At 40.9% G+C, this 22,832-nt stretch overlaps 1 protein-coding gene and 1 long non-coding RNA gene across 2 annotated transcripts in view; one reads left to right on the forward strand and one right to left on the reverse strand.

Annotated features, from left to right (window-relative positions):
- Positions 1–22,832, forward strand: part of LOC142046123 (uncharacterized) — a 771,893-nt gene that overhangs the window by 508,982 nt on the left and 240,079 nt on the right. The gene's annotated exons all lie outside the window — the stretch shown is intronic.
- The window catches only part of CNTN5 (contactin 5), a 1,078,547-nt gene that overhangs the window by 379,722 nt on the left and 675,993 nt on the right, over positions 1–22,832 (reverse strand). Inside the window, exon 6 of the mRNA XM_075061721.1 lies at positions 22,289–22,464. Within this exon, the coding sequence (XP_074917822.1) occupies positions 22,289–22,464 (176 nt within the window). The remainder of the gene's footprint in view (positions 1–22,288; positions 22,465–22,832) is intronic.

Here is a 22,832-nt window from a genome sequence, read left to right on the forward strand (position 1 = left end):
TCCATGCTGACTATTCCTGATCACTTTCCTCTCCTCTAAGAGCTTCAGAATTGATTCCTTGAGGACCTGCTCCATGATTTTTCCAGGGACTGAAGTTAGGCTGACTGGCCTGTAGTTCCCCAGATCCTCCTCCTTCCCTTTTTTAAAGATGGGCATTACAGTAGCCTTTTCCAGTTATCCGGACCTCCCCCGTTCGCCATGAAAATTCAGATAATGGCCAATGGCTCTGCATTCACATCCGCCAACTCCTTTAGCACTCTCGGATGCAGCGCATCCGGCCCCATGGACTTGTGCTCATCCAGTTTTTCTAAATAGTCCCAAACCACTTCCTTCTTCACAGAGGGCTGGTCATCTTCTCCCCATACTGTGCTGCTCAGTGCAGCAGTCTGGGATCTGACCTTGTTTGTGAAGACAGAGGCAAAAAAAGCATTGCGTACATTATCAAAATGAAACAAACTGATGGTCCTGAATCAAAATTTTTCAATATTGTGGCTTTTCATTGTGATTCAGAATGAAAAATGAATTTGAAATATCAGAATTTCTCATGGAATGGAAATTCCAGTTTCTGACTACTTTTCCTTCTTACTCATCTAATGCTCAATCCTGCAAAGATCTGAGCATTCTGGATGCCATCTAATAGCACGATTGATTTCAAAAGCAGCTTAAGTACTCTATGGGATCTACCATTTAGCCACTGGCCTCTATGATGACGTGGGTAAAAACGATGCTGTTTATGGTGGTAAGTTTTGTGCTGTGCATTTCTGTCCACTGGGAAGTGGACTTAGACTGCTACCCATTTCACGCCAGGTGCTGAACACTTTTAAATGGAAATCATTTTTAGTTACTACTAATCTGATCAGGATTTGAAATATTCAGTATTTTTTTATATCCTTTCAGCATTCTATTAAAATTTGCTAGTTTCTGTTTGTATTTAATGAAACACAAATATCCTTGTGATTTAGTTATTTTAATAAGATGTTAAAATCTCTTAATATCATAAAAATAGAAGGGCTGCTGTCCCTCAATATCATGATAGTACAATATATTTATTCCAGACCTTATATAATAAGGAACAAAAGAACAGAAGTTATTAAAATTTGTTTAACAAGATTTGCTGCCCCACAGACTGAGCAATTATCATTAGTTTTGATTTCTGCATTTTTCCATTCTAGACAGATAACAGCCACCTTCCATTTATACAGAAATGCAGGAGCTGTATTAAAAGGACAGAACAATGTAGGACAGGAAGTGAAGAATACGGTATCACAATGAAATTAAAAGTGTAATTTAGGTCAGCTGATTGTACAGAGGTCAGCTTTAAAAATTTAACCTGACCAGCAATTACCACACAATATTATGTGGGCTATCATTGTGAATTTATTTTCTAAGTATAGAAAGATAAATAATGAGGTAGCTCAGCTACCACAATGTAGTAAGTGTTCACAAATGATGATGACTTAAATGGCAACCACTAATTTTCCAAGCTGACCTTTGTCCAGGATACTGATACTAGCACTCCGACCATCATAGAATGTCATGGAAAGCTAGGGCACGGGTTCAATACTAATTCGGTGGGAGGAGTGAAAGTTACTGAATTACCAGTATCACTTCTTGCAGAACGTAGTACGGATGTTTCTCATTTAGGCCTCTTTTTCTTATGAGGGCTAACTGACTTGGAGCACAAGGTACTTAGTCTGCCCAGGCATGGAGTGAATTTTATTTTGAAATATAGATATATCTATATTTGATGGGTCTTTGTGTTTGCCATATTAGATACAGCATGTCAAATATTTGTGCATTACAGTGTTGTTTTCTAATTAAGGTTGCCTGGCTAGGGGGTAGGTGGTTTCCACATTAACATTTTTACAACATTCTAAAATCATCTTTGCAGTTACATGTATTTTCATGCTTGATTAGGCTAGAACCTAATTAAAGTTTCTGAAATTTTTTTTAGCTAAAACACTTCCCAAAAGGTCCCACAAGGAAGTTCTGCCTCTTTTAAACCACCTATGCTGTAAAAATCTGACTTCTGGGAAGCAGTAGACGTGGTATATCTTGGCTTTAGTGAGGCTTTTGATACTGTCTCACATGACCTTTTCATAAACAAAGTAGGGGAAAACAACTCATATAGAGCTACTACAGGGGCAGGCGATCTATGGCACGTGTGCCAGAGGTGGCATGCGAGCTGATTTTCAGTGGCACTCACACTGCTCTGGTCCTGCTTACATTGACCTAACTGTGTAGTGTAGACCAGGCCTTAGTTTTGGACAGTGGCTGAGCTTAGGTCCTACAAGACATGTCAGAGGGAACATGGTGCATATCTTTATTTAATAGACCCAAAAAAATGCATCCTACTGCTTATAGTAGTTCTATAAGCAATAAGCAATCAGCATCAGTACTGTACCAAGGATAATACGCACACTTGAGGGACTCTCTGTGAAACCAGTAGAAAATAGGCCCTCTGACAGTTTATGGAATCAGATCTTTGTATCTGTGGCTGCAATAATAATTTGTAAATGTTAGCAGGAGTAGGCAACCTATGGCACGCGTGCCAAAGGCGGCACGCAAGCTGATTTTCAGTGGCACTCACACTGCCGGGTCCTGGCCACCAGTCCAGGGCAGGCTCTGCATTTTAATTTAATTTTAAATGAATCTTCTTAAACATTTTAAAAACCTTATTTACTTTACATACAGCAATAATTTAGTTATATATTATAGACTTAGAGAAAGAGACTCATCTAAAAACATTAAAATGTATTACTGGCATGCGAAACCTTAAATTAGAATGAATAAATAAGACTCGGCACACCACTTCTGAAAGATTGCCGACCTCTGAGCTATTATAAGGTGGATGCATAATTGGTTGGAAAACTGTTCATAGATTCACAGTCAAGCTGGAAGGGCATATCAACTGGAGTTCCACAGGGATCAGTTCTGGATCTGGTTCTGTTCAGTATCTTCATCAGTGATTTAAACAATGGCCTAGAGAGTACTCTTATAAAGTATGGAGACGATACCAAGCTGGGAGAGGTTGGAAGTGCTTTAGAGAGTAGGATTCAAATTCAAAATGATCTGGACAAACTGAAGAAATAGTCTGCAGTAATAATTAAAGGTCTAGAAAACATGACTCATGAGGGAAGTTTGAAAAAAATGGGTTTGTTTAGTCTGGAGAAGAGAAAAGACTGAGAGGAGACATGATAACAGTTTTCATGTACATAAAAGATTGTTACAAGGAGGAGGGAGAAAAATCTTTCTCCTTAACCTCTGAGGGTAAGACAAGAAGCAACGGCATAAATTGTAGCAAGGGCAGGTTAGGCTGGACATTTCTAACTGTCAGGGTAGTTAAGCACTGGAGTAAATTGCCCAGGGAGGTTGTAGAATCTCCATCATTTGAGATTTTTAAGAGCAGGTTAGACAAACATCTGTCAGCGATGGTTTACATCAGGGATCAGCAACCTTAGGCCCGCAGTCCACCAGGGTAAATCCCCTGATGGGACAGGATGGTTTGTTTACCTGCCACATCTGCAGGTTTGGCCGATCACAGCTCTCATTGGCCACGGTTTACCACTCCAGGCCAACGGGGGCTGCGAGAAGTGGCGTCCAGCACATCCCTTGGCCTGCGCCACTTCCCACAGCCCCCATTGGCCTGGAGCCAGTGGGAGCTGCAATCAGCCAAACCTGTGGACGTGGCAGGTAAACAAACCAGCCCAGCCTGCCAGAGGGCTTACCCTGGCAGGCCATGTGCCAAAGGCTGCCAATCCCTGGTTCAGAGAACACTTAGTCCTGCCTTGAGTGCAGGACACTGGACCAGATGATCTCTTGAGGTCTTTTCCAGTACTACAATTCTATGATTCTATAACAGGGTGATCATGGGAAAATGGTACTTTACATGGTGAGCACAAATCCTATGAAATGTAAACAAGATGATGATTTCATCACACTCATTTTATGTGAGGTGTGAATATTTTTTATAAGACTCATGGTCATTTCACCCTCTTTTCCCCTCACCTCTCCTCTACACCCTCCCTGCCCCACTCCCACAGACAAAATCTTCTTTATCAAAATTATTTTCTCTAGATGGCACCTGGGATATCTAATGGTGAGCAGCTTGAGCAGACAGTTGCTTATGAAAGTGGAAAAGTGACTTCGTCCCCGCTCTCCCAGACAGATTTAAAAAAAATCTACAGATATTTTCACTTTCAACAATATTTTTCTGATCTGCTGTTTCAAAAACGTATCCTTCTGTAATAATGAGAAAACAAATTAATATTGACCATTATTTACAATGGAATCTGCCTACTGTTAGGTTCCTCTAGGACCCCTATCATCAGTGCCAAATCTCATTAGTTTCCAATAAGATTAGGGATACCTGCTGATCATATCTTAATTTTGTGAATTAATAGTTAAATGAAAAGCATAAAAATCAAAAATCACAGACTGTACCTTTGTTAATTTATTTTGGCAAATGTAATGTAGCTTTAATTGTTTACAATATGCCACTGTACATTAGTAAATGTTCGGTGGCATACTTTGCAAAAACAAGTGAAATTTTAGTAATTTATGACATAACTGCTATTAAATATTTGGTAAAGATCAGATCCACTCCCTACCCCACCCCCAATACTCAGGAGATATGGCATCAGAATATGGAGATGGGAATTTTTGTTAGGAGTCTATTTTTGTTTGAAGGACAAAGAGATAAGTTAATTATTTGTTTCTGTGATTTATGCCAAATATTACCTCTGATCTTTTAATATTTTTACAAATTTAAAAAGTTACCATTTGGGTCAATAACTATAGCATAAGTACACCCTCATCATTTTATGGCATAATTTGATGAAGAAACTTCCAAATAGATGCATTTAATGCCAAAAGAGTGCAATGTTGTTCTGAAATATAGTTCCTTTTGTATCAGCAGTTAGTCTTACCTATATCTTTGTGAACAGACCTCAGAAAGCCCATTAATATCATGATGTGGCACACTCTTACCACAGGGCATAGTGCCAATCAGCCTTCTACTGGCTTTATACAAGTGAGTGTGTGCAGGATCAGACCTAAAGAAAGAGGACGTTTCAAAAAGAAGTGTGACACTCTCTCATAGTGACATGACACCTGGCTAAAGAGCAAGCAACCGGGTCTGGCAAGAACAGAACATGAACCAGCAGCAAAAGTGTTATTCCAGTGGGATGTTACCTTGTTGACTAGGGTCAAATTGCAACTACCTGGGAAGGTTTTAGAGTAGGCTGAGGAACTGGAAGCTGCAACATGCACACGAGTGCACTCCTATGTGACAGAATTTGAGAACTTGTCCTAATCATTATCAGCTTCAATGGGTTTAGACTTGAGTCTCCTGTAAACCAACTCAGCATCCATAACCCACTACGAAAGTGGTGTGTTGCTGGAGTAAGCCTGGAGTTGCTCAGAATAAGGCGCTCAAGCACTGGGGCCACTATGCTGTTTGGAGAATTCTGACTGAGTAATTCTTTACCAGAAGAAATCAAACAGAATCACAATGTGATTATGTTCACATCAAAATGCAAGACACGTGTTTGGATTATAGCCGTGTCACATTAACAGCATCTCTCCCACAGAGAAGACGAGGACTAAAAGGAGAGTAAGAAAATAATAAAAAGGGACAAAAAGATTAAACAAGAAGAAATAGTTAAAACTAATGTCTGGTATCACATAAAGGCATTTCCTCTAAACAATACGGGAGTGATTTTCAAAGGCAGGTAGACATCCAACTTCATTAAGACTCAATGGATCTTTACACTGAACTCCTCTTAGAACCTTTGAAAATATCCTCCATTAGTGCTACCTAAAATGTTGTCATCGGTACTTAAATGCCATGGTTCTAGGTGTCATAGAAACCACTTAGGTTAGATTAGAAAAGATAGTTACAACATATTATAGGCAGATTAGATAGAATTCCTGCCAGTCTCACACTAAAACATGAGATGCAAAAGTGAGAAGTAAGTAGATATGACTGCTGAAATTAAGATTCAAATTGTGTCTGCCAATCAAATTGAGTCTGCCCTAAATAGCTGCTCGTGTCTGTGCTAAATAGCTGCTTCCTATTAGTGCTTTTACAGAACAGAAAGTATAAATTGTACTGTTACAAATATGTTATCAGAAGATTGAGCAGTGCTAAAGCAAATTTGCTGACAATAGTTTGTTGGGATCAAAAAATATGTGGCAACAATAGAACTTGATAGGACTGATACACTGCATTTCCGTTTGAACATTTTCAAGTAAGCAGAACTGTTTCAGTATCTGCTGCATAAGGATCAATAAGGTTGAATTTATCCCTGTGTACAATGTAACTTCAACACGGTTATAAATGAGGCATCAGGGCTCACTGAACTGCATCCAAAAACCACACCAAAGTATTTGGCTAGTAACCTAAACCACCAGAATCAGAGATCTACCTTAACTATTTTAGCTCTGTATTTTTGCTCATAATTCACAGACCCTATCTTAATTCTGCTGTATTTTATTAAGGCTATATTATCCCTTGTCCTGATACAGACATGCAGGAGAGTGAGGATGGGCACCCGTCCTTGCAGAGCTCCTTTACAGCTCCTTGGGTACTGGTTCTCAGCTGTACCTGAAATGCTCCCACCAGGAACAAATAGGACAGGATTAGGTAAAGCCATGGCTCCATTAAGCCATTACCATAAGACAGGCGGCTGGACACATCAGGGGAAATGTAAAGGATGTTGCAAATTAATCTGCTTCCCCTCCTAGGGAAAGAAAGGAACACCGGAATTCTGCCTCAGGGATGTCTCTGAAGCACAATGCATCCTGGTATTTTGCCTGGAGCAGTGTGCCCCTATGTGTCACCAGTCAGCGAGGGCTGTGCCTAAAGCACAATCTAGCCTATTTTAGATGTCTGCTCCAAAGATATACAATTGAAAAAAACAAACTCAGGAATGGTTGGGAATGGACTCAGTCTAAAAGCAAAATTAATGAGCAGATATGCGTAGCATGTATTTTCCTATGCTCCTTTAAAAAAATACTATTCATTTTTTACACAGTAGTAGTCCTACTAAAAACTCTTACTAACTGCATAATTACTTGAGTATGGAATTACCACACTTTCAAAGCCCAAATGGACTTATAGATGGCACACGTGCACGCGCACATTTTCCCAACACAGTAAAGGGTTTACCTTTTGAGAGGCTCTGTTTGTTGGGCCTGACTGCTTGGTGACAGGAGAATGAAGTTATTATGAAGGCAAGCCACCATTTTTAATGTAAGACATTTGTCCTTCCAGGTTATATATTTATTTTTCCTCACAAAGAAAAAAAATGGTCATAACTGAGGGGTGCAGAGGCGGGTTAATCAATCCTACTATATTTCTGTCATAATGACATTACGATGCGAAATCCATATGGACATTCTCTGCTGGTTACCATGATAAAAAGGGGAAACATTTTCAAATACAGGCACCAAAGTTGTGCCCACAGAATTTGCACACTTACAAGCAAAGAAAAAAGGCCTCAGTTCTACAAACTGCTGAGCAGTCTCACCTCATTCCAACAAAGCACCTAAGCACATACTTAACTTTAATGTTGATCTTCCCATCAAGTTCAATGGGATTAGTCACGTTTTTTAAATTAAGTGCTTTTCTGGATCAGGATCAGAATGCTAGGTATTTTGCAAGATCAAGCGAAAATTGCACAAATAGTATTTGCACATACAAACTAGTAATTAACTGTGCAACTACCTGTTTGTGCCCCTGTGGACTTCTTTCACTGGTGCATCCTAAGCACGTATCTTTTAAAATATAGACTAAAAGCAGAAAAAACATTGAATGTGTTCCATGTTGTAAATTTCTATTATATCTCTAGCTCTTACTAACTGTGAGTAATGTGTCTAATGCTGCTGTAGATGTAGGTTTCAGAGAAAAATATATAACTCAGTGTATTACAGGATCATCAGGGAAGTTTCTCAAAAGGAAAATGTGACTAATTGCTTTCTGGCTTCTTTCCTCACTTTAGCTTATGCTTATATAGCTACATCTTTTATTATAATTAATATTTTATAATAATGCTGGCAGGTTGGTGTTTAGAAGGGAACATCTGGGTTGCAATGTGACTAATCATTTTATTATGTTAAACTTGGAATTAACTCAAGATTTTTTTTTCATATCTAGGCAGATGTAATGAAATAAACTGTTTAACAATATTTTTTGTTAAGAAAAAATAGGATAAATCCGATCAGATGTCCAAAAGTTCGTATTTTCATGACAAGAAAGAAAATATGGCTTGTTAAACTCAGTTCTTAGGAGATGGTGAACTCTGATGAACTGTCACAAGTATACTATGTTGTAGTATGCAGGAAGCAGGCTGTCTACCAATAAATTATTAATTCATTTATGTGTGTCATTGCTGACTTCTTATTCTGAATATCAGCAGACAGTCATGGTGGTTCATCAGTTGAAAAAGGAAGTATGAATTATCTCTAATCAATATTTTTCTGTAGCTGAACTGAGAAAATAGATTTTTTTAGATGAAATACAAAAAAGGCAGTGAAAATCAGCAGAGTAAAACTGCAATTATGAGTTGACTTAAGGACCTGTAAGAAGGCTTCTCTCCCACATTTTTTTTTATTTTTTGGGGACAAAGTTTCAAATACTCCAGACAAGATAGGCCTGCAAAAAACTAAATACGCTATGAAGAAAAAAGGAAATTTTGTTTTATGGCCTTAGAGTAAAGATAAATTCTATACAATTGCAGATTAGCCACTGGGTCCATTCCCAGAGGTCCCAGACAACTGTGGGGAGCCCGGAAAAAATCCACCATGCCCCAACCCCACTCTGTGCAGCAGTACTGGGTGGGGGAATCGTCCCCCAGCAGCTCCTGACCCCACTCTGTGGCAGCAACTGCAGGATGGGGGAACCCCTCCTTCCCCAGCAGCCCCTACCCTCATCCCTGAAGTTGTGGGATGGGGGAAGACTCCTCTGTGGTCTCTGACCCAACCCGATACCCAGCAGAAGCCGCGGGGCAGCAGGGAAAGCCCCTCCTCAGTGCCTACCATTATCCCTGACAGAAGCCATGGGGTGGCAGTGGAAGCCTCCGTGCTTGATCCATTCTCCAGCAGAAGCGCAGGTGGGTGGGGTGGGAGAAGCCTCAGTGCCCCGACCCTGGTCCTCTGCAGAAGCATAGAGAGTGGCAGAGGAAGCCAAAATACCCTGATTCCCACTGTGGCTGAGGGACTGGGAGAGCTCTCACTCCCAGCTGCAGCCCTGGGGCCAAGGTGCAGGGTCAGAGCTTCTCCAAGCTTTCTCAGGGCCCTCCGCAGGTGCAAGTAGAAGAGGCAGAATGGGGTCAGGGCCACAGGCAGATGGGGTGGGGAAGGGCCCCCCACTTGCTCTGGCCCAGGGCCCCTGAAAACCTTAGTCGGCCCCTGATTCTATGGGTGGGAAAGTCAGCAAAAATATATCTTTTGTTATAAGCAAAACTTATACCCATTCCAAAGCCTGGGCAAGGACAAGTGGCTGCTGTACATTAAGAGTGGCATTCATTTGGAAACATTCTTTGCATTTTGTCAGTTCCATAACAAGTTCCAGTAACATCAAAGATAACTTACATTTGAATTGATGTAGCAATAACAAGAGCAGACAGGCAAGCAAAGCTTTGTGTTCAGAATTATTGTTAACATTTTATTTGTAAATCCTCAATTACGTTATGAATTTGCATCCACATAAGTCAGCAGAAGTCAAGGGAATCAGATTAGTATTGTAAATTCTACTCTACTGGAATAGATTTATACTATATAAAGTTATATCATAAATATTTTACAGATTATTATTAAGTTCCTCCTCCCAAAGTGCTTTTATAGAAAAAACCACTTCATTACAACTACTAGCTGTTCATCAAAGTTTAGGTTTGTGCAGGGCTGGCCCACAATATTTTGGCACCTGAGGCAGGGAGCTCAAATGATGCCCCCATACCCCTTCGCTTGGGCCAAAACTTCGAAAGGTCTCAATTCTGCCTTCTTCCTGTTCTACTCCTCTCATGGTACAGCTCTGCTACCTACCCCAATAATGGAGAACTTACATTTTAAGTAACACTTAACTGTCAAATGCCTGAACAGTAAATGTAACTTTTCTTGTCTGCATAGTAAACACTGGCATTTTTATCTGTTTAAATAATCAAAGTGATGCTTTCAGTGCATTCTTGGTTGCAAAGATTTGAACTGCTTCCTGAAGGTCCACAGCCTGGGCCAGCTCATGCTCTATTGAGATGGCTGCAAGGCCGATCAACTTCTCCTGTGTCATTATGGAGAGCAGATGTGTTTTTTTTTTTTTAACTTCAGCTTGGAGAAGCTGCATTCTTCACTGGGAACTGTTACAGGAGGTGTTAAAAGCATGTGCAGAGCAACAAAAACATTTGGAAAGACAGTGGTCATCTTATTTGTGCACATATATTCCAGAACAGCCTTTGAGTTGCTCCTGCTGAAATGTATCTTGAAAGGACTTTCAGTTCATCACCTAAATCACTCGCATCAATATCACACATGTCATCATGTCTCTAGTGCCCTACATTACTGGTGTAGGTCTTCTTCAGGTATAGTGAGGAGTTTTGGAATATCATACAACATCCCAAATATACTGCTGTGTTCCCTGAGCTGCATGAAACATTCTTCAACTGACTGTATTGCATAATCCATCACCTGGTTAAAAAATTCAACTTTGAATTGTTGTTTGGGGTCTCTTATGGGATTATCCCGTGCCTCGTAATCAAAATGTCTTTTCTTCAGTGACTCCTATATTCTTGAATGGGTGGGAAAATAGCTTCAGTGTGAGATTCTTGTGCCAACTTCTGTGCACTCTTCAGAACATTCTGAAATCCCTCATCTGACCAGTAAGACAGTAGGTATGAGTTTGCTTCGTCCAGTTATTTCATTGCTCCAGATATATCAAGGTCAACACCTTGAAGTCCCTTGCTTACAACATTTATTTCAAACAGTATGGCATGCCACAACACTAAGCCACACAGAAATTTGTAGTTATGTATGTTTCTGGTGATTCCGTTTCCCTCTGCCACTGCTCTCCCACAAACAGTTCCTGTCATAGCATTATCCTCCATAATGGCAACTATAGCATCATCTATCTTCCCAATTTGGTTTTGATAGGATTTATTGCCTCCACTTGACTTTCCCATCATGTGGCACTCAATGGTTTCAGTGTCAGAGAGGATGTTCCCAGATGCTGCTTCAAAATTTGCTATCAATGAGTTGATGCAGAGAAAAATACATAGATGCTTTGAATTACATTAAAAAATTCAGCAGCCTCACTAGAAGCTGCATCACTGACCACCAAGTTCAATGAATGAGAACAGCATGGGACAAAAAAAGCTCGAGGGTTTTACTCTTGGATCTGTGTCATACCAGCTCCTGTAGTATCATCAATGTCAATAAATTCTAGAAAATGCTCTCTGACAGTCACCATTGCAGGGACATTTTCACTAGTTTCTGTTGTTGTTACAAAAGGCACCATTAAAGTCATTTGTTCTGTATGGCTGATGTCAGGTGTACAGTGCAGAATAACAGAGTAATATCTTGCTGACTTCACATCTGCCACAATCTTCTGTTTGACTTTTGTTGCCAGTAACTGTATGATCTCCTTTGGAATTGTTTTTCCAAGGTAGTGGTGTGCGTACATTTCTTGGGTGGTGACTCTTTTTAGATGATCCTGGAGTACAGCATCAAACTCAGCCATCAGCTCCACAGTTTTAAGGAAGTTTCAATTGTTTGGGGGAGCAAGCATTCTCACAATGGCAATGAGCCTTTTCAGAACATTTTACCAGTAAAGAGACTTTGATGTAATCTTCTCTTGATGCTGATCATCTATGGTGGCCTTTAACCTTAGTCTCATCTAAATTTTTTTCTACCTATGAAATGCTCTCTGGTGATTTGCTGCCTTCTCATGACATGCCAGATTTCTAGCCAGATTTTTGCAGTCCTTTGTTCCTGCAGAACCCAGTGTGGCTGGAACATTAGACTGGAAGAGTTTGCAACAAAAACATTATGCAGCATTCTGTGTTTTTGAGTGCATAAACCATGGCCTTTCCACTTTGTCACCGTTGGGGATTTCATGCCAGTAATGTGTTGGATGGAAACTTCTATTTTCATTGTCTTTGGGAAACATGAAGTTTTTCACTTGCTGTGGTCCATGCAGTACAAGGAAGTCCCTCAGGCTACTGCTCAAGTGGGTCCACAGTCCTGGATCATCTAGACTTAAGGAACTAAACTCAGCAGCAGCTGTTTCTTGCGCCTCCACCACAGTCTTCTCTGATCTACACTTTTCTTCAGGAATGAACATGGTTACATCCATTTGAGATGGAGATTTGGATGCTGCAGTATATGGATGCTGCAGTACCCGCCAGGTCACCTGCACTCTGACTAACTGGAAGATCGGGCATCTCCTCACCGGGGCCGGAAGGCTCACTGTGAACATTTGTGTCTGTGTATCTCATGAAAGCTCCTTCCTGCTTAGATAGAAAAGCTTCCTTTGCTTTCTTCCTTTTTCTGAATGCTGCCCCAGAGGGGCATTTTCTTCTTTCACTGATGACTGCTGTTCTGTGCCAGCTATAGTGGCTCTCAACACTCATTTGAAGGGGACAAATAAGCAGGCTGGTCACAGGACCTGAGTGAGAGAAGATATCAGCATCTTAAGGGCCTACTGGCTCCTGCTACTTCAGCTGACTGCCTGGTCTCCTCAAGTGGGTTCAGGGAAGCAACAGGAAACAGGAAGCTCCCTGAGAAGCTGGTGTTAATCAATCCAGGCTCCTGGAGGTGCTAGAGAGAGATACATAAGAGGGGGCTCCTCCTCTCTCTCCCTGTAGCTCCTGCTGCTTTCTGTTATTCCCTCTCACCTTTTCTCCTGCCTGCCTGTTATGTTTCTTGTGCCCTCCTTCCTCCAGCATAGCACTCCACCATCTCTCTGCATCTAGAGCAGAGAGAATACATATGCACCAGCAGCAGATACAATTTTCTACACTCTGGGTCCTAGTGGCACCTCCGGCTTCCAGTCTGGCACTTGAAGCGGCCGCCTCAGTTCGCCTCATGGTAAGGCCAGCCCTGGGTTTGTGCTCACAACATCTGCCACAGTAGCAGACTGCACAGCGTTTTCTGAAAGCAGAGGCCTTGTGTCCTCCTTTGGCATACAAGATTTTTCTGCACATTGTGAAACACAGATTCAAATCATAACCTGCTCCACCATGGAAATTTGAAATAGCTCCATTGAATTAAGAAATTGTAAAGCTGTGCCAAGCCTAGGATGATTTTTGCATTGAGCTAGGCACATTCAGTACAGCAAATTTCAGGAATTTTAATAACTGTGCAAGAAAATTCAATAAATATTCTTTGATATTCTTAAACTATAATGTTATAATCAGGCCACTGGCAATTAATGACATCTGCTGTGTAAACGTTGATGGGTTGAGATGTGTATAAGCTGACATTTAAAAGCGAGACAAACTGACAGATTTATTTTTTGTTCCATTACAGCACACCACTAATCAACATATGATCTGTGACTTTAGTTTACAATTATTTTTGTTCAAAATTTTGATTTTTCTGGTTTTGTGCATATTTTCTTCCCTTTGTTGTTTTTGTTCTTTTCGCTTCACAACAGTATACAGTAAAAGCTTTGTAATCCGGCATGTTGGGAATATGGGGGATACTGGTAAGTAAAAAATTCTGATTAACTAAGAGGGAGAGAGTTTGGGTGCAGAAGAGGGCTCATGGCTGAGGGCTGGGGCACAGGATGGAATGCAGGGCATGAGCTCTGAGAGGGAGTTTGCATGCGGGAGGGAGCTTGGGCTGGGGTGCAGGTTGGGTTTTGCGGTGCTGGATCTGGGTGGTGCTCACCTTAGATGGTTCCCTGCAATCGGGCAACATGTCCAGATAGGCGTGGCCAGGTGGGTCTGTGTGCTGCCTCAGCCTGCAGGTGCCGCCCCTGCAGCTCCCATTGGCCGAGGTCAATGCTCCTAGGCAGAGGCAAGGCCTGGTGGCTCTGCACGCTGCCTCTACCTGCAGGCATCGCCCCCACAACTCCCATTGACCGCAGTTCCCAGCCAATAGGAGCTGCGGAGCCAGCACTTGAGGCAGGTAGGGGCAACGCACTTAGCCTAAGTGGCCATTCCTCCTCCTAGGAACAGCAGAGGCAGGTTGCTGCTTGCGGGGAGCTGCCTGAGGAGAGCTCCACCCGGATCTGGCATCTTAAAGCCTTTCTTGCACTCCAACCTCCTGCCCCAAGCCTGCCTTCTGCACCCAAACTCCATCCCAAAGCCCATGCCCAGCACCCCCTCCTGAAATGCAGGTTTATAGAGCTTTCAGGTTTGTAAAGTGACAGATGACACAGCTGTTCCTATATTAAAAGCTTGCAGATAAAGTTTAAATTCTGGCAAATATTTATTATTCGGCACAATGTTTTTCTCCTTTATTTCTAATAAAGCTTGATATTATTTTGCCTTTTTTGTTTGCTTTCTTAAACCAACATAAATGATGATGCTAGCACAGCTCTGGGCATGAGATTTCTCTTAGGTACTGTATCTACTGCAACAGAAAGAGAAAGGGGAGGTCAAGATCATGACACTTGTGCGTCTTTGTTTGGGGCTATAGAAATATTTGCAATTGTGTTAAGGATCTGAATAGTTCAGTAGCTGCAAATTAAAGGGCTTGCCACTTTCCAATCAACTATATAAAAATATCCCTGGGTATAGTAGTTGTTTATATCTCTATACCTATTAGCACACACTTCTCAAGTACTCCATCTTTGAAGATACCAAATAGGTTTTTCAGAGTCCAATTTTTCATTTCAGAGAGGACTGTGGTTTAACTATGCATGTAGAGGGAGGTGACATCATGGTGCTTGTAATGTCTCATTGTTGCTGAGCCACATAATAATGACCAAAGTAACTTGTGCATAACTTGGTTGTTCATAATTGTATCATGGAGGCTATTGTAACATATGAACCCTTCAGTTTTGTTAGCTTTCTCTATGTTTTTCATGTGTATGGTACAGCATGTGCTTTTTTTCTGCACTGCTGCTTGAAAGATTCCTTTAAACTGTCTATGCTGCCTTTTTGGAGCTGTGCATCATTGTTCTACTGAACTGAAAGAGCAAGTCTAGTTAGCTACAAGCTTCAAAAAGTTAACTATTTGCCAAAATGATGCAGACCGTGCACTTCAAGCAATTACATGACCTTATTTCTTTAAATCTCCCTGTAAGGTGTGATCGATTTCTAGGTTTCTAGAGCACATGGTTTGGGGGAAACAAGAGGAAGTGAATGACACTATGCAAACTCCAGATCTCATGCCTCAAACATCTTGGTAGTCCTGGTGGTTTTAGACCAGCTTTCAGATCATTATGGTCAAATTGCTGGGGTTTGACTCATTGTCATAGCTTTCCTACTCAGATCTGAACCTTAGAGTTCAGAAAATGAATCTAGACATAAAAGCTCCACAGCTTACCATACACTTAGATCTGGAGATAGCGCGTGCACCGAGCCGAGGAATTCAGTGCCTGTCACTCTGTCTCCCAAACCTTCCTGGGGACCCCAAGAACGCAGATGCCTTGAGTCCCACAACAAAGGGGAAATAACACCTCCCCTTTGTCTCCTCGTTCCTTTCTCCAAGGATGAACCTGGGAAGATCACCCTGTTTTAATTCCTCCCCAATTCCCTGGGGAGCTGCAGACTCGAATCTCTTGAGCCCAACTAGGAAAAAATCCAGACAAGTTTTAACTAAAGAGAACGCATTTATATATAAGAAAAAGACCTAAAAATGGTCTCTGAATCAGTGACAATATACAGGGTATGTGGGCGTGTAAGAAGAAAGAATGAATAAACAGCCTTATGCCAAAAAAGAGATGACGAAGTGTAAAAGCGATGTCCAGCCAACTTACGCACCCATTAAATATAAAAAGAAAAACAATATAGAGGGCCGGATGTGTCTTTCACGCTGTGTGTAGACTTACAACTTGGAAACAGAAGTATTTAGAAAGCCTGGAGATAGGTGATCGCCCTTCGAGAGTAGAGGGCAACAGAGAGAGAACAAAGACACATTGATCTCAACCAAACCTTCTCCCTTCAGATTGAAAAATCTTGTTTCTGATGGTCTACTGGTCAGGTGTTTGGTTCCCTTTGTTAACCCTTTACAGGTAAAAGAAACATTAACCCTTAGCTATCTGTTTATGACACTCATTAACTACAGGCTATGTCCTATCTTGCCAAAATTCTTTTTGAATACTTTGTTGCCAATCTTATCAAACATAACTATGAGAAGTGATCCTATCTTCTAATGAAGCCTCTTTCCATAGAAACCTACCTCAACTAGACTGAGTTTGGAAACTGCAAAGTGATCTTCAGCTACACCTGTATGTTTAGTCAAGATCTTAGAAAACTAAGTTTCAGTTCAACAACTTGAACATTCACACAGCAGTGGCCTGTATCATGGCTTCCAGTTTTAGGCACAGCCAGAGTATTGAGAGTCTTGAACAATCCATGTGTATCAATAGATAAGATAAGCTTATGGTGGTCGTAAGATCTCTGAGCCTTGGTGATCAGGAACAGGTAACCTACCTGGCCCTGATTAATCATTCTGAACTGTGGCCACATGTGGTATTTTCAAGGGTTTGTTTTGGCACTGGTGCTCTCTAGGATCTTTATACTGCCATGGGGAGAGATTTGTTTGAAGATGTACAGCCTGGCTCAGTATTATTAAACTGCTCTGAAGATGATAGCCTGCTGTAAATCAAGTTGTCTTTAAATAACTGGGATCTTTGTGCTTGATGGACTATAATACCATGAGTCAACATTGGATCCAATTAAATTATAGATTTCCTAAAGATTATATTAATCCAGTCTTTTGATTTTAAACCTTCATTACCAGTGTAGTGCTTTGGAATCCCTTGTGAATGAATGACACTCTTGTACATAAAACCAAATTGCATTATATGGTATTTAATTATATATCCCAACTATGTAATCAACAAGTTAATGCATTTAAATGCAAGAGAAATCTCAAATAGCACTGAGATACAGAGATTTTACTCAGGATATCTACATGTGGAAAGCCCATGAAATTGTTTCACAAAGGCTCTGATTATGCTGTAGAAGATTTTTTTAAGGCACTAGGGATTAACTATCTGCATCATTTTGTTTTAAACACTAAAGGCATTCTTTACACTGTGGTGCAAAGAGCACAAAAAAGCATCTATGAATCACATTTCAAGTTATAACCCCTGGAATTCAGGTTTCCTAATGCAACTGCTGATTATTGTTAGCTATAGTGGAACTACTGGGCACTAACATTACTAATACTATATATTGTAATTCCCCAATAGTCCATGATGAAATTATTCTAACTTTTAAACTACTGCTGCAAGGAAGACTAGCTGAATATTCAGATCTAAATCAACTGAATACCCTGGAAAGCAGTGTGTTCTGATTTAGCTATGAACTGTCAATTTTGCAAGATTGGCATATAAAGATGTTTTGAAGCTGGAAACATCATGAGAAGACTTTATTCTTGATTCATTTTCTTTTTGATTTACTGACACAAATTTCTAACTGACACACAGAATATAAACTTTTGATAGATTACTACAAGCTTTCAGAGTTTAAACTCAGCAGGATATGTGAGAAGTTGGAGATGTCACATTATCAATTCAAAACTCTCATCAGCATGATAACAAGTTAATACAGTATAGTGACACCATTTTATATAGTGAATTTCTACATATTATTAAAAATCACTGCATTATGGGAGAATAGTTGTCAGTCTGGACTATATTAAAATGTGATAGAAGTATTAAGAATTAGAAATGTGACAGAAGTATTAAGTATTGCTTAATCCTGCCTTGAGTTCAGGGGACTGGACTAGATGATCTGTTGAGGTCCCTTCCAGTCCTACACTTCTGTGATTCTATTCTAGACACACACTTCAAAGAGTTAAAAACTGTGTGAATTAAGATATATTTAAGACTGATAGCCATTAATTATTATTTATTGAGTGCAACAGTGTGCTTGGTACTGTACAAAGGGAAGTTATAGACCCTGCCCTCAAAGATACTACAGTCCAAGTAGACAAATAGATATAGGTATACACACACACACACACACACAATTATAAACTGAGAGAGACTGTTGTTTTTGTTCTAAGTGGGAGGGAGAATGGTTTGCTAATTTTCTTATGAACAAAACCAACATGTCACTGTTATGGGGCTTAGGGTTGACAGGCCTCTTGGAAGTGGTGTGCTTATATCAAGAGAAGGCAGAAGCATGGTCACCAGGACAGGAAACAAGTTCTAGTTGTAGGGGATGGCCTAGAAGGAGAAACAAAGCCAAAGTGGGCAACGGCAACTCATGTGGAGAGAGTGGTTAGATGTGAAGGAGCATAGTGCAGGAGGGAGAATAAGATATTAGACCGCACATCATAACTAGAATTGCTGTTTGTTTCAGAGCTGCTCCCAAACTATTAAAAGATTAACACTTTACATAGATGCAATTGGAAATTCTGTTCCTTTCTGCTTTCTCCTCTCTTGCTTCCCCCTCCGACCCCGGCACACTTCAGTTTGGTTACTTTACATTCTTTTTGTTTCCTTCAATGATTCACCATTCTGCATCTTCTTTTATGGCGCTCTATTTGCTTCCAACATCCTCCTTCCCTTCTATGAGATCTGCAGCCTTGCCAACCTTCACCTCTGACCTCGTCAGCTAGGATTCTACTATTAACCTATGCTGGAGCAAGCTCTGCTGCCAGTCCAAAGCTAACCATTTAAAATAATGATTAGAAAATGCCTACAATCTGCAAGTGCAAATGTGAATGCTGATCAAAAATTTCAAATACAAAACCCTCCTCATATGTTCTAAGTGGAGAGGGTGAATAATTCAGTCAGAATTAGTCAAAAGAGAACAAATTTTACTTTACTGTAGCCTTACAAAGGTATATTGGATCCTGAGTATGTTGCAACTATCAGACACTTAAATTCTATACTGCCTTCTGTAACTCTGGCCCCATTCCCTGATTCAGTAGCTTCTCATTTCAAATAGGGTCAGCTGACCTACATTTTAGGAATTTTTGTGGAGACTCAAAACACTGTGTTTCAGTGCCCTGAAACAACCCACATTTATGTCGTAATGTTTCATAGCCAAGAAATCATTTTTACAATAGCTTTGTTATATACAAGGTGAGACCCAGCAGTATGTTCTCAGCATGGAACTCAGGACTGAGTTCCAGAAATGCCTGATGAGATCACTGTAACATTTTAAGTGTAAATACGCTGTTCTGTAATATGGAGAATATATTTTGTACTTTTGTAGTCTTATACATTTCAATATAGAATTTGAACAGTGGCACAATTGGTGGAAATCCACCTGTAAAATATATATTTCCCTACCCTCACACACACACAGTTCCACCACTTTATTAAGGAATTTAGTAATAACAACTGCAGCCATGCAATTTAACTAATTTAAAACCTCATGTCGCCAAAAACTGCCTTTTGGCGACAAAACAGCAAGAGCGTTCACACTACAATGGGACTTTTGTCACAAAAACCACCCAGTTTTGGTGACAAAAAACTTCCACCCCTATGAGAGACATTTCTTTTCCCCTCCCTTTAATGTCGACAAATAGCCAGTGTAGACACTGCTGATTGTTTTGTTGACAGAACTGGCTTTCGCCAGTATCGCACAATGCCTGCCCTGATTGCTTTGCCCAGTGTTTTGATCTCTGCTGCCCTGCAGGCATGCGCTCGTCCCCTTTCAAAACTCTGGGAAGTATGCGTGTGCTGCTCCCTTTGGGGAACAAACAAAGAGCAAATAATTAGTATGCTCCTGTTCAGGGCCGGTGCAAGGATGTTTCGCACCCTAGGTGAAACTTCCACCTTGCGCCCCCCCTGGCCCTGAGGCATCCTCCCCCCTGGGGTAACTCCCCACCATCCGCCCTGAGGCACCCACCCCACCCCAGCTCACCCCTGTTCCGCCTCCACCCAGAGCATGCCGTCGCTGCTTCACTTCTCCTGCCTCCTAGGCTGGCGGCACTAATCAGCTTAGGCGCCGCAAGCCTGGGAGGTGGGAGAAGTGAAGCAGCCATGGTGTGCTCAGGGAGGAGGCGGGGCAGGGGTGAGCTGGGGCGGGGAGTTCCCCTGCGTGTGCCGCACCCCTCCCCTTACTTGCTGCAGGAGGCCCTCCCCGCGCTCCCCTGCCCCAGTTCCCTCCACCTAAATGCTGGCAGCGATCAGGGCGGCCGAAGATCCAGCCGCTGCAGTTGCTGCCGAAGAAATTGCCGCTCCCCAAATCTTAGCACTCTAGGCGACCGCCTAGGTCACCTAAATGGTTGCAGTGGCCCTGCTCCTGTTCTGCTCTGGACTAGGAACACAGCAGCAGGCAGACTGCTGCTGCAGGTGTAGGGGGACAGACTGCTGTGCTGCTTTGCCATTCCTCAGCACGGACAGCTCACAGAGCTACTCATGATGCTGCTCTCCACAGCTGAGGGGGCTGTGGAAGAATTTGGTGAGAATCCCAAGATGCGCAGTGATCAGCTCTTCCTTCCCACAGCACTGCACTGTGGGATGCATACCCATGGTGCATTGCTCACCCTGTCAATGATGGTGTCCCCAGCGTGGACATGATCTGTCAACAGAGGGAGCAAGTGTGAACACCCTTTGGTGATTTTTGTTTTCTTGACTTGTGGGTGTAGATATATGTTTTGTCAACAAAACTTGATAGTGTAGACAAGCCCTGAGTCTCCCCTATTGATGCTATTCCACTTTGTCTAATTAGTCATTGAAGTAAGTACTTGAACTTGGAACTCCCACCTCCTAGGTGAGTGCCCTAACCACCAGCCTATAGAATCATTCTCACTCTCTTTCCCTGGCCTAATGACGATCCATTGTCATTATGAGTGACTGTGCATGACAATGAATTGTCATTCTCATTCTCACTTTCTTTTCCTGGTCCAATGAATATAGACTGGAGATTAGGGCATCCAACCGGGGGGACAAAAACCCAAGTTTAAGTTCGGTTCTAATGCTTATTCAATTATTTATATGAAGTAGAACAGCTGCAGACACAGAGACTGAGACAGCCTACACGAGAATATTTTATAACCAAGTGGTCAGATGCAAGTTCAAATTCCTTCTTCCCATTAGGCAGAGGGGAGAATTTCACCCAGGTCTCTTTATATCCTAGGTGAATGCAGTAACCGTTGGTCTAAACACTGTAAGGGAGCTGCAGCTGCTTGCTGTTGCCGCTTCTTGTGTCACGAATCTCACCTTTTGAAAATGCCTGAAACTGATTTTTTAGATATGCTGAAATTTTTACAATTTTCAGATTTGGTTTGGATTGAACCAATTTTTTTTTTTATTTTCCATACGTGCCAGCAAATAAAAATATCAGTTATTTGCCCAGCTCTCTTACTGCATCCCCATTTCTTACTAAATCCTTGCATAACATAGCTTGATATGTCATAGAATGGATGTTTGCCTTCCTGAAAAGCAACAAGGATAAGCCACTGCTGGAGGGAGGATACCTGAATCCATGAAAAAATGTGCATTTCCTCAATGGCAACTAGTTGCTCATGAGAAAGCTGGAGTAATTAAACATGAATATTTTCTTAACAATCTATATAGAATGTTACTCTGAATCATGAAATGGATATATCTATTTATATATTTTATAGATATAAATAGACATGTAGTGACAAAGATCTATCTATCTATAAACTGCAGACAACATATTTATTATCTTAGATGCTGGACCATTTAATTTTCTATTTTTACATTCATTAATGAATTTTACATTTATTTAATGATTTATTTAATTCCAATTTTCTGACATTAACATAATTCATTTTATCACAGTCTCTTATAGCTGAGTGTAGGTGTGTGTACACAAAGCTATAGTGATGGATAAAATGAATTTAGGTCATGTACACACAAAGCACTATATGATAAAATGAATTATGTCATCAGAAAATTAGCATTACATGAAAAATATCACTGGAGAATGTAGAAATTGAAAATTAAATTTTACAGCAACTGTGGTTTTTACAAGATTCCTCTGGCTAGTCTCAGTCTCTTAAAAGTTACACAAGTAACAGCGCACTCTCTCTCATAAACAAGGTAGTTTATTTCTAACCCTCCCATTTTGCCTGGAATAATAAAGTCTGCACATAATAATACTATTTCTATAGGGCATTTTAAAAGTACAGTACAGAACCTTATTAAGCAATGTAATAGTTGAATCCATGTTAAAATACTGTTACTCACATGCAAACTGAAGGGTGGCCTCTCTGCTCAAAATACTTCCAAACACGTTGGTGGTTAAACATTGATATTGCCCAGAATCCTTTGCTTCATTGGGATTGCTGATGATAAAACTTCCTTCTATCAAACTGTAGCGATAATCACTTTCAATATCAATTTCAGTTCCATTTCGTAGCCATCTTGGGAGAAAATGGGAAAAATTAGTTCAGTAATTGTCTGGAAAAGGACACTTCTGAAATCATGTCAAAGATGTAAAGGAGTCAAGATGATTATCACAGGCAGTGCTCATACCAATGTCTTTATTAAGGTCACCAGATACTTCCCATTATAAGATCCTGTTTTCAACTGTTTGTAACTTTGCCAAACTTTAATAGTTTGAGCTGATTTTTTTTTAAACTTTCAGCTAAAACACTTTAGATATTTCTGAGAACCAGGATAGTGGAAAATACATTGTTTTGAAAATATGAAAAAATACAGAAAGCCTTTGACAAGGTCCCTCACCAAAGACTCTCAAGCAAAGTAAGCTGTCATGGGATAAGAGAGAAGG

The sequence above is a fragment of the Chelonoidis abingdonii genome, chromosome 1 (genome assembly GCF_003597395.2).
Source record: "Chelonoidis abingdonii isolate Lonesome George chromosome 1, CheloAbing_2.0, whole genome shotgun sequence".
NCBI classification, from domain to species: domain Eukaryota; kingdom Metazoa; phylum Chordata; order Testudines; family Testudinidae; genus Chelonoidis; species Chelonoidis abingdonii.